We start from the raw sequence: 12,559 nt of genomic DNA, 5'->3' as shown, positions 1-12,559 counted from the left end.
TAACAGCCAGCAACACACACACTCACCCCTCGTGAGTGACGGTGGCCTTGTACCTGATTGGACTGTTTAACAGACGATGGCTTGCAATTCCCTCCCTCCTGAACAGACTGCCCGGAAAAACACAAAGAGTTCCTCTTCATGTGAGTCTCAGCTTCAGTTGATTATATCAGGAGCTTAGAAATCTAATCCTGCTTTTGGCCAGACTGGAATATTCACCCTATCAGTTCATTCACTTTTGTAATGGGACATTCTGAACCAAACCTATTACTGACTAACGAGAACATGTGTGGTGTGTAGTGTTTATGTCGACCTCCATGTTCACAATGGAACTATAAAGTCTTAAGAGAAAGCTTGTTCAAGCAGCTCAGTCCATAAAGACAGTCTATATAGGTTATTATTGAAATGTTTGTATCCTTCTTCTAAAATCAGATCAGAAAATGGGAAAATTAGCTTTAATATGTGATTTATTAAAAAAAAAAATAGAAGAAGAAGAAGGAAAAAAATGGACAAATGAAGCAGGGAGTGTGTTTCTATTCCTGTAATCACTGCAGACGTTTTAACAGAGAAACTACATGATTTTAAAACAGGCTTTAATAAGAATTATATAGACATAAAAAACACCTAAATGTGGTCATTTTGGTACCACAGATTGTGCTCATGTGGTTACTTGCTGAAAGGAAGCGTTCATAATGCTATATTACACTGACTTTAAGACTTTATAAGACATGACATAGGCATTTATAAAGGCTTATTTCAGTAGGTGAAGACTTTTGTCAGCTTTGTTATCAGGTTGACATAATATCTGTCAGGTAATGCAGATTTTTTTCGGGTATTAGGCCATGCCATGACATTGCCTGTTGTAAAATCTGCTTTATGACAAAAGTATCTCGATGTACTTTAGAAATGTCAGTACCATTACTAATAATGTGACATACTCCAGCATGTTGGCTGTTAGGCAAGTTTAACAAAAAACAACATTTTAAAGTCAGGCTCTGTACTAGCTCTTGTTTTTGGAACTATGTGATCACATACTACGTAAAACTGCAATATAACGGATATACTGTGTAGTGAAGTCTTTGGTACTGAAAGTATAAAGTATTTACCCCTTAATGACAGAGTTATGTATATATTTATGTATGTATAGTTTTATTTGACCATTTATGGAATGTTTTATGAATGCTTTAGCACACTCCACCACACAGTAATAGCGTATGCACAGTTTCTCTGGTTGTTTTGAAAATTATGAGTCATTGCTAATAATAAACAAATAATAGCAACAATAAAGCAGGATATGAAAACAAAAGTACATTACATTTCAATTAAATATTAATTCTTACTGAGGACATGATGGCTTTGTTTTCACTGCAGGGCCAATCGGGTCTCTTTCTAAAAGGTTTTGCATGCTACCATAGTATAGGCATGGGATTATACCAATACATGCAGTGCCATAACTGTTATTAATAAAGCCTTCATACAGTAAATCTGTATCTTTCTTATTACCACAAAGTGACAAGTACAGAAGATAATACAGAGACATTCTGAGGTGCTCACCTTTGCCTGACCTGGTAAGCTGTCATATAACAGGCATTATATCATACCTAAAAATACATGGAGCTACAATGTCTGTTTACTTTAGGAACTATAATGACACAACCTAATGTCAGACAAAATATGTTATCTGGCATAGGTGTTATGTCTTCTTGACAAAGAATACGTCTTCATAAATGTTTATGTAGGTTCATGTCAGATCTCCTGAATAGCTTATGTAGGCATTTTGTAGTCTCATGAACACTTCCCTTCAGTAAAGTGTTATTCTTTAATGTCCATCCATCTGACTGTGCTCAGTCTTGTTTTCTATACAAAGTGCTTTCCTCTTGTATTATGACATTTGGGGAAACTCTATATATAAGGCCATACAATCTGCAGGTAATCTGTTTTGTCTTGATTTCATTCTCTTCTTTCAACAAAGATATCCTTTCTGAAATTAGAGCTAGAGCACAATATAAAAAGGCCTCGCCGGAACAATGTGATGTGTGTGTAACTAAATACAAAGACACTATAAACTAGAGTCTACATATAGGTATTTTCTAACAGTGGTACAGTCACATTAACAACTTTAGAATGACCCTTACCTTGTTACCGTCATATTTGTTGCGGTCATTGTTGGCTTTCTCTGCCTTTTCAGCTAACTTTTTCTGCATCTGAGGACCTCGGCCGAAGAAGATGTAGTTGACGAAGGCGTACTCTAGCAAGGCCAAGAAGACAAAGACGAAGCAGCCCATCAGGTACATGTCGATGGCTTTGACATATGGGATCTTGGGCAGTGTTTCTCTCAGATGGGTGTTGATGGTTGTCATAGTCAGCACAGTTGTGATGCCTATGGAATAATAATAATCAATTTTAACCCTTTAATGCTGTAAACAAAAAGATAATAAAAATTGATCCCAAATTGGATATGAATGTGTGTCACATCCAGCTCTTCTATATAGTTAAAGGAAACATTATTGCACACAGAAAACTCTAGTTCCACATACCATGCCCAACATGGATAAAAACCTCATTGCAACTACTCAGGGGCAGATTTTAACAGGGTTTAAATGGAGAAAGCCAAAGTCGTTGAATGTGACGTTGCCAACATGTTAGGATAAGCCTATAACACATAGCCAATAAAGACGTTCTTCATCAATTCAGTTTATTGCATAGAGGTATTCATACATTGAGCCCAATGAGCAGTACTTAAGAGAATATAGTCTGCACTAGGATTGTGAATTTGTTCTTTAACCTACTACAGACTTTATATCCTTACCTACAGCCTCTACAATCAAGTGTTTTTACAATGGCATGGATCAGCAGACCAGCCAAATCTTGGTAGTGAACTGCAAGTTCTAACTGAGTGAAGAGCTAGTCTTTGGCCATTTTTAATTTTTATTGGGCTTCAGAAAAATACAAAAGGGCTGTTGTCCTAGTGCAACCAAAATAACTAATAAAATGCCTAAAGCACTGTTTGGAAATAAGACTTGTATACATAGAAAGAACACTGTGACACTAAGATTATTCAGACGCTCAGCCAAAAGAAGTGTGATGAAATCCTTCTCTTTTGACAGCTCTGCTCTGCCGCCCACCATGAATCTGGACTCTGTGGATGGGTGCTACAGATTGAGCTCTGTCAGAGTGCAAATGCCAAAAATGAGCTCTGCTTACTAAACCCAATTACACAATCACACTGTCAAATCTCACAGTGAATCATCCACTTGTGAAGGCAGTGTATGCATTGTAAAAACTCTCTCCTGTTTATTATGTGTTCACGATTGAAGTTACCCTTCTATATGGTTGCACAAAAAGGTAGAGGGCACTTTCTTTCATAATGAATGGCTACAGCACTTTTAAAGTAGCTCTTAAAAGCTAGCAAACAAGGCCCTTTAGTATATGAAGCTTTTGAGAAATGCAAAGCCAGATGAGAGACATAAGATACACCAGAGATATGCATACATCAACAATGCATATAAAACAGCATAGATGATCAACACGCCTGGCAGTAATCTGTGAGGAAATTCACTGCACTAGATTTTTTTTCTTCTTCTTCTTCTTTTTCTTGATCCGATGCTTGTTATCCTCCTTGTAGTGATATTCATTTTTCATGGTGGTGGCTTTCTCACAGACTCGACTACATGATTTGAATACTGGACTCTTTCTTTCTTTCATTCTTACTTTCCACATTCATTTACACTGTGTCTATTATGTTGCTCCATTCTGTGTACTTAGAGAGTCTGCTCTGCAGGAAAAAAGATTTGTTTGATAGCCGATTGGTGTCAGCTAAACACAACTATTTAGCTCTAACAGTCACTTAGTACATTTAACCTATTAGTGTTGTTGGTGACGAGCTGAATTTTAACAAGTTTCAAGGTATTTCAGCTATAAGCGAGTTTTCACACTTGCGTCCCGAATACACAAGTCCGCACCCAGGGACAATTTTGGGCTTGTTTTGGGGAAGGGCTCATTATCGCTGGTTTACTTTCAGACAGAAGAAATCCATTAGAACCGTGGATATATTGCGCAATTTCAAAAGTCACATTTTTGTGACCTATGTTTGTCCGATTATTGCTTTTCTTTATTTTCCCTGGATGCAAACACTCAATCAGTGAAGAACAGTGCTTCAGTCACTGCATTTTACCGTCCAGGAACACCCGCAAACAAGGAGGCATCCTCGTAGGAGAAGGTTTTTAGCCTTGTAGGCGGTAAGTCTAACTATGTGACAAAATAACCTATCGCCCAACCCTACATGTGGCGCTGGGACAGGATACCTTCCACACACACAGCAGACTGCATCAGAGTCCACTTGTAGCGAACCTCAGAACATCGATTTAAATAGGGCCATCTCTTGATCAATCTCTTGACATCTCTGGCTGCTTGACAGTGTGTTATATATGCAATGTCATGCAAACAATTGGACACCCCTCTCACAGTCGAAATGTCTGTTACTGTGAATAGCTAAGCAAGTAAAAGATGACCTGATCTCTAGCAACATTCCATTTTTATTTTGATCATTTTCAAAACAGACCTGAAGCACCCTGCGTGGACAGCTCGAAAATAGTTTTTGAGTCCTTTAATTTGTGTTTGGTGAATTTTCACCCGTTGTTAGATTCTTAAGCTGTCCTGCATGCATTGCTCTTCTGAAGTCTATCCACAGATGTTTAATGATGGTTATGTCGGGGTGAGTTAGTACATTGTGGATTTTGAGGCGTGTTTAGGATCATTATCATTAGGTCATTAGGTCCAAGATCATCAGGACCTTGGTAAAAGTTATTTGAAACCTTAAATCCTTTAGTGTTTCTTTCCTTTTTTTACTCTAAAACTGTACCAAAATGTACAAAAATTATGCATGACATTGAAATTAATGATTCATCTTTAACTTGTAAGAAATCCATTAGAACTGTGGATATATTGCGCAATTTCAAAAGTCACATTTTGTGACCTATGTTTGTCCGGTTTTTGCTTTTCTTTATTTTCCCTGGATGCAAACACGCAAGCAGTGAAGAACAGCACTTTCTGCAGTTACTGCTTTTTATCGTGCAGGAACACCTGCAAACAAGGAGGCATTTTCGCAGGAGAGGGTTTTTAGCCATGTAGGTGGTAAGTCTAACCATGTGACAAAATAACCAATCGCCCAACCTTACACGTGGCGCTGGGAGAGTATACCTTCCACACACACAGCAGACTGCATCAGAGTCCACTTGGAGCGAACCTTTATGCGTAACATTGAAATGAATGATTCATCTTTAACTTGATTCCTTTTGTAGAACAGCCCATCTTCAACTCACCTAACTATTTAAGTAACAGATATTTCGAATAAGGTATTCAAACCTTTCCATGCCACTGTATTAATGGTCTTAATTAAGCCTCTTAATTAAGCAAATGAATCCAGCAGTATGGTGCAATAAGCTTACAAGAAGCTTGCAATTTGGTGTGTTTGGTGAGTCCCAAATCTGATCTAAACCCTTCTTGAATGTACTTCAGAGAAAGCTTCTTCTTAGATTTTGGAGCACTGATGTGAGGATTTGATTGCTTTATACCTGTCTAACCTAAACTTGGCATTAAGCACGGTGTCAATAGGTTCATGTTCATCCGCTCCAGAGAGTCATATTCTATTGGCAATACTTCTCTACAGGGACCAGTCAAGCTGGGTCAGTAATGGATGCAACTTAAAGTAGCTGAATACAGTGATTAGAATTAACATTTGGACATACAGTGTACATGTAGATGTACAAACACTGTGCTCTTTTATGGATCAGTGAAAGACCACACATTTCTTTATATTTTATGCTTTTTTATGCAAGATTATCAGATTATCTTTCCTGAAATTGACATTAACATGACTACAACATCTGCCTCATCCACCTCCACAGTTTATCTGTTCTGTATTTTATGGTCAAGTAATGCTCTGTTCTGGTGTGATTAATATCACTTAACACAGTGACACACTGTGCTCCATGGCAATGTCTTCCATATTTCAGGCCTGGTTTCTGGCTAGTAGGCTATGTTATTTAGTATCTCCACCCTTCAGTAAATCACATCCTGACATTAGGCAGCTTGTATGTGAGGAGTGGGTAATGAGCAAGGATGGAGCTCTCTCTCAGTCACGGGGCCAGCAGAAATCACTTAAATCTCCCTTTACGAGACGCAGCTCTAGGCTAACGCTGACATTCGGAGCACAGCGCGGGCTTCGCCATTCCTGCTTCTGGGAGGGTGAGTGTGCAGATTCTAGTCTGGACCATGACACTAAACCTGTAGACTTAAAGAAGGGTGACCTCTCTGTACGCATGGAAAAATAACAGAATTTATGAGTTTTTTTTTGCCTTGGCTTAAGTGGAGCAGGGCAGCACCATCCAAGGGGTACCTCTGATGCCAATTAAAACAGAATGTAGTTTGTCTTGCCATTCTATAATGGAAGATCTGTCCCAAGATGTTGGGTTATTGGATCTTTGTGCCTTAGCTAAAACAAAGTTGAATACTGTGGAAATAGTGATAAGAAAACCACAGTTCTCATCCATTCTCTCCAGACATCTATTCCTAATGCTGTAAAATGTAGGAATCTGGTTAATTATGCTTTACCCACTGTAGTGTACCATCAGCTGTAGTGCGGAATATCCTCTGGATATTCTACAATGATAAATAAGCTAGTTTGCTACTTAGTGCTTGTCATTCTCACAATGTCTCTGGGACATAATGCTTCCTAACCGGCCCTCTCAGACTGTAACCAGACTCCCCCTAAAATGAAGTTGAGAGGCCACCGTCCTCCATAAACAAACAATTTCAGGCAAAGCTGTTCATATTTTAATTAATTTAGGTTATTTTATATGACAAAGCTGTATGTACGTGACAAATAAAATGCTGAACTAGAACTTCCTACAAGTTCCATCTCTGCCTTGTTCATGTGTCTATGCAACCCTCCACCACCCAGTCTCCTCCCTTTTGAGCACTTATCAGAGGGGGATTGGCTTACTACTACTAAGCTGAAGTGCCAAGTTAAAACCATTTTAAGTCTAGTATTTAAGTAGAAATATTGATACTCCATTTCAAGGGTTGCTTTGACAGGGGTTGCTCTTTTTTTGCTGCAAAATAAAGACCTGAATACCACGCATTTTAAAGAGATAACTTAAAATAAATGTATAACTTATAAAACAAATATAATATAACTTAAATATTAAAATATTTAAAAATTTGAAAGTAAGTAAAGGAGTAATTGATCAATAAGTCATTATATTAATCGACTAACTGAAAAGAAATCTGTAGAATAATTTATACAAAATAAATGAAATAAAACTTAATAAATATATACAAAATAAATGAAATAAAACTGCCGTGCTAAAATGTCTGCATTCCATTAATGTTACTGATTGTATCTGTATTGTCCTGTTTTCATGTATTATTCTAAAATAAAAAGTGTACATATACACTTCAATTAAACCATTAACTCTCTGACCATAATAGAAACAGCATGTGGTGTTTGCTACAGCAGGAGCCTATAGCCTTTTTAGTGTAATAAGCTATTAAGTTCATACGGCAAACATCTAATCGAGACTGAATGCAGCCAACATACAGTCACATCTGAAACTGATTTAGAGACCTGCTGTGCAAGCAGCTAACTTAATTATTTCAATTTACTTTTAGAGTTCCAACTACAATTTAGTGCCTATTTAACAATAGACTCATGCATACAGCACATCCATACACATTACCAGTGTTTCAAAAGCAAATGCCTGAATAGGTTAATAGTAACCAATGTGTTAAATACTAAAGAGTAATTAGTGTGGACCACAGCGGTTTACAACGAACCTTGTCTCTGGCACATTTTCTCTCTCCTGGGAGGGCTGTTATCTCCTTAACGAGGGAGGGCTCTGTCTCCTGACTGCAAAGTGGGCCTGGCCTAGTTTTTACCCTGAACTGGCCACATTAACATTTAAAGATACATTTAGTATGATTCCTGGAATCACACTCCAGACATGCCATCAATGAGAGTGTGACTGCCCGGCGCGATACAGATTTTGAATTCTAAGAGAATTTTTCGTTTTGTTAGAACATTCTTTTTCCCTCAGCAAAGCATCTGGCTTTAATAATTTAATGAAAGAGCCCACTGTGACGAAACCGTGTGCAGGGTTCCATGCTTAACAAATGATTTCTGTGATTGAGATACACTGACTCCAGACTTAGACTTTGGCCAGCATATGTCATTCCATAGAATTTGTGTTAAGGCAAATAGCCCCTAAACATAAACTGAGAAGACCATATGTTACACATATATAATGACTTGTTTGGTGTCAGCAAGTTCATTCCAGAACTAGGTTTAGAGCTGAGTTTAACATGAGAGATCTACCCTCAAAAAAGAGGCAAATGACAGAGCTGTGCTATAGTTACATAAAATGTCTCAACTAAAAATGAGACATTGCAGGCAACTAATACTGAAGCTAATTCTGCTGACAATTAGCTTCTTCCACCCATTAAAAGAGCAATGGCCAGGTGATGAAAGATGTTGTGTAGTGACTTTAAGAGATGATGGTCAATCTTTAAGACAAAGGAACTGGGGGTGAAAAAACAAGACCATGCTGGAAGAGCACAAATATACATTTCATTGGACAGCAACACACACACACGCGCGCACACACACACACACACACACACACACACACACACACACACACACACATATATATATATATATATAGACGTTAAGCAGTAATGTGGTCCTGTTGTGTGTCTGTCTCTCTTTCATTAGCTCCCTCTGCACAGGTGTACCTACTAAGCCACATGAATCACATGATGACCACTGACCAATGGGAGTCCTGACTAGAGTAATCATGGGAGGAGCATACCCTTTAAAGGCAGGGCCCAGCATGGCTGAGTGTGAGATAAATAGCTACTGCATGGTCTATGGTGGGCTAAGTTGCAGGCTCTTTGATGCTTTTTTTGTTGGGGGAATAACTTCAGTTTGGATGTTTTACATTCAATGACAGGGCTGGGTACTTCTGGTCCTGGTGGCCTGGATTCCTGCACAGTTCTTTTCCTGCCCAAGCACATCTGATTCAACTCACTTGTTCTCACAGTTCTTTTAATTTTAACTGAATTGTATACACTGAAAATCTGACCTTGGTGTATCTCATACACAATAGATGATTGCCAATAACCTACATACCTGCACAAGTATGTCACCTTTTCCTAAAGCTGCATTATATGACTGCTCTGTAAAGATTCTTAAAGTTGGTGGTGGGGGGTTCAGGTAGATTCAGGTAAAACAAGAACTTATTCAAAGTAATTTAGAACACTTCTATTGGGCTATTCATCCAGAATTATTTACAGTGTACATAACAACTACAGGGTTCAAACGGACAAAAAGGAGATGTTTTTCATTGGACAGCAGTGATGGACTGCTGGGTATATATATATATATATATATATATATATATATATATATATATATATATATATATAACTTAAATATTAAAATATTTAAAAATTAGAAAGTAAGTAAAGGAGTAATTGATCAATAAGTCATTATATTAATCGACTAACTGAAAAGAAATCTGTAGAATAATTTATACAAAATAAATGAAATAAAACGTAATAAATTTATACAAAATAAATGAAATAAAACTGCCGTGCTAAAATGTCTGCATTCCATTAATGTTACTGATTGTCTCTGTATTGTCCTGTTTTCATGTATTATTCTAAAATAAAAAGTGTACATTTACACTTCAATTAAACCATTAACTCTCTGACCATAATAGAAACAGCATGTGGTGTTTGCTACAGCAGGAGCCTATAGCCTTTTTAGTGTAATAAGCTATTAAGTTCATACGGCAAACATCTAATCGAGACTGAATGCAGCCAACATGCAGTCACATCTGAAACTGATTTAGAGACCTGCTGTGCAAGCAGCTAACTTAATTATTTCAATTTACTTTTAGAGTTCCAACTACAATTTAGTGCCTATTTAACAATAGACTCATGCATACAGCACATCCATACACATTACCAGTGTTTCAAAAGCAAATGCCTGAATAGGTTAATAGTAACCAATGTGTTAAATACTAAAGAGTAATTAGTGTGGACCACAGCGGTTTACAACGTTCAGGTAGATTCAGGTAAAACAAGAACTTATTCAAAGTAATTTAGAACACTTCTATTGGGCTATTCATCCAGAATTATTTACAGTGTACATAACAACTACAGGGTTCAAACGGACAAAAAGGAGATGTTTTTCATTGGACAGCAGTGATGGACTGCTGGGTATATATATATATATATATATATATATATATATATATATATATATATATATATATATATATATATATACACAATCTCATTACACACTTTTTAAAATAAATGTATTAACTAAATTGTTAAACTGAAGTATTTGGATCCAATGTAATGTCAAACATTTCATTTAACTGCCTGGTTTGTCTGAATGGTTTACGCAACTCTGCCAACTGTCAAAAATAACAAGTGGTGTTTGTCACTGCACTCTCTCTCAGTTCTTTTCTGGTTGGAGTCCCCAGATTAAGAGGGGACTCATGTGGGTGGACGGCGCATATGCTGGCTTACATAACCCCAAAAGCAGTGTGTCTGTGTGGAGGTGCAGCACAGGCACAAAGCGCACCGCATCGATTTGTACCTGAACAGGTCACAGCATGGGAGGATCAAACTCCCCAGCCATCAGAGTGGAGAGCAGAGGAGTTACCTAACCAGACCAAAATACACCTTCACACACACACACACACTGCAAACAACACTGACTGCAGTGTGAACTCTCTATTGGGTTACATTTAGCAGGAGGTAGCTGAACACACATCACTAGATCCTCCTTAGGTAATGGGAGATTTCACTTCCTACTTCTAAAACTGGGATTTGGAAAGTTTTATAGACTTGAGGGTTACAAATACTTAAAGCAAGTCTTCTCAAGTTTTCTCTTACCTTAAAGGCATCAGAACTTTGCTTCTCATTGAGTTTCATTGAGCTTAATGCAACAAATGAGCATAATAAGAAAGCTTATTTACACCAATAGGAGTGTGTAAAGTGTGTTTTGTACATTTTATAGATGACGGTATGACCGAAATCTATTTAATATTAGCATTGGGACATGTGGTGATTTCAGTTATATGGGTTGGTGTTCACTACATTAGTAAGTAACAACATTGTCCTCCACGTGGCAGATTCAGGTTTAAATAAAGTGTCAGCCACATTCGACTGCAACCCTTCAGAAGCAGATTTCTAACATTGAAAATGTTCTTGGCTAAATGAGGAAAAGATACAACTGTATCTGAGTAAACTGAGTTTTTTTTAAACAAAGCTGTCCTGTAGATATGTAGGCACCAAATTAAGCTCAGAGCCAATATTTCACTCCATGATGAGTCAATAGATAAGGTGGCAGTTTTAGATGTGTCACACGTTTCAGTGTGTGCCTTTTTGTTGCAAATTCTTCACCCGATTGATTCATTAATGTATATTTAAAGTATGATATTTAAAGAATCGCAATGGAATATGCTTAAAGCATTGGGCAGTTCTCAGGTTACATTAATCTCTAAAAAGCTCTGTGTAAACTGAGACCTCAAACCAAGACTGTCCAGCTGAGTCAATTGAACTATCAAACAGAAAGAGCCTAAATTGGAAATGATAGCGGGGTTAGCAGCGTAACACCATCTGCATTATTCGATCCTCTTGCATTTCCTATCGGAGATGACTTGATTCCTAAAGTTTGTGTGTGTGTGTGTGTGTGTAATGCAGCCGGAGCTGCTGACAGCATCAGCACCGGAGCCGGATGAGGATGTGGAGGATGGATGGCCTCAGCCCCACTCCCAGCTCAGACAGAGTCATTTAAAGGCCAGATTCATTGCTGCAGCAGCAGGCCGCAGGTCTGAAATGGAGGTTAAATGTAATTGTTTTCTAGATGCATTGATCTCTGTGTTTTTAGCGGGTTATCTTGCAGCACAGAAGACAGAGCAAGTAAAAGAGAATGAGTGAAAAAGAGCTGGGGCTCATAATGATGCATAGCAGCAGGTGAGTTGAGAGAGGTGTGTGTGTGTGTGGAGGAGGGACCCTGGAGACTTTTCCCTCCCAGTGCAAAGTGCTCTCATTTCTCTGTTTAACATGGTTAATGAGGATAGTCTCCCAAAAGTAGACTACCACCCAGCGCAACATATTCATCTCACACACACCTCCATGCGTACTCTCACTTTCTCTCGTTTGACTGCTTGCGCTCTCCCTCTCTCTCTCTCTCTCTCTCTCTCTCTCTTTCTCTTACACACACACACACACACACACACACACACACACACACACACACACACACATTTTCTGAACATACACCATTACAAGCATTTAGTATCAGAGTGTGTATATAGCCTAAAAATGTCTAAAGTTGTTATTCAGGAGCAACGTCCTAATCCAATGTAAAAGATTTGCATATTAGGTGATCAAAGCATATTTAAAGCACATATTTAAAGCTATATGGATCCTTACTCATATTTATTGATCTGTGCTTTAATAAACTTCATGCACAGCTTAT

At 37.9% G+C, this 12,559-nt stretch overlaps 1 protein-coding gene across 3 annotated transcripts in view; it reads right to left on the bottom strand.

The window, feature by feature from the left end:
- Positions 1-12,559, bottom strand: part of gabrb3 (gamma-aminobutyric acid type A receptor subunit beta3) — a 59,177-nt gene that overhangs the window by 4,017 nt on the left and 42,601 nt on the right. Inside the window, exons 8-9 of one of the 3 annotated variants that reach the window (XM_072684399.1) lie at positions 2,133-2,377; positions 54-107 (exon numbers count right to left, since the gene is read on the bottom strand). In XM_072684399.1, the coding sequence (XP_072540500.1) occupies positions 54-107; positions 2,133-2,377 (299 nt within the window). Of the gene's footprint in view, positions 1-26; positions 108-2,132; positions 2,378-12,559 lie in introns of all 3 variants that reach the window. The other 2 variants (XM_072684398.1, XM_072684400.1) reach the window with 2 other exon arrangements.

The sequence above is a fragment of the Salminus brasiliensis genome, chromosome 7, assembly GCF_030463535.1.
Source record: "Salminus brasiliensis chromosome 7, fSalBra1.hap2, whole genome shotgun sequence".
NCBI lineage: Eukaryota > Metazoa > Chordata > Actinopteri > Characiformes > Bryconidae > Salminus > Salminus brasiliensis.
The sequence above is the reverse complement of the archived record's forward strand: the minus strand, read 5'-3'. Positions and strand labels throughout refer to the sequence as shown.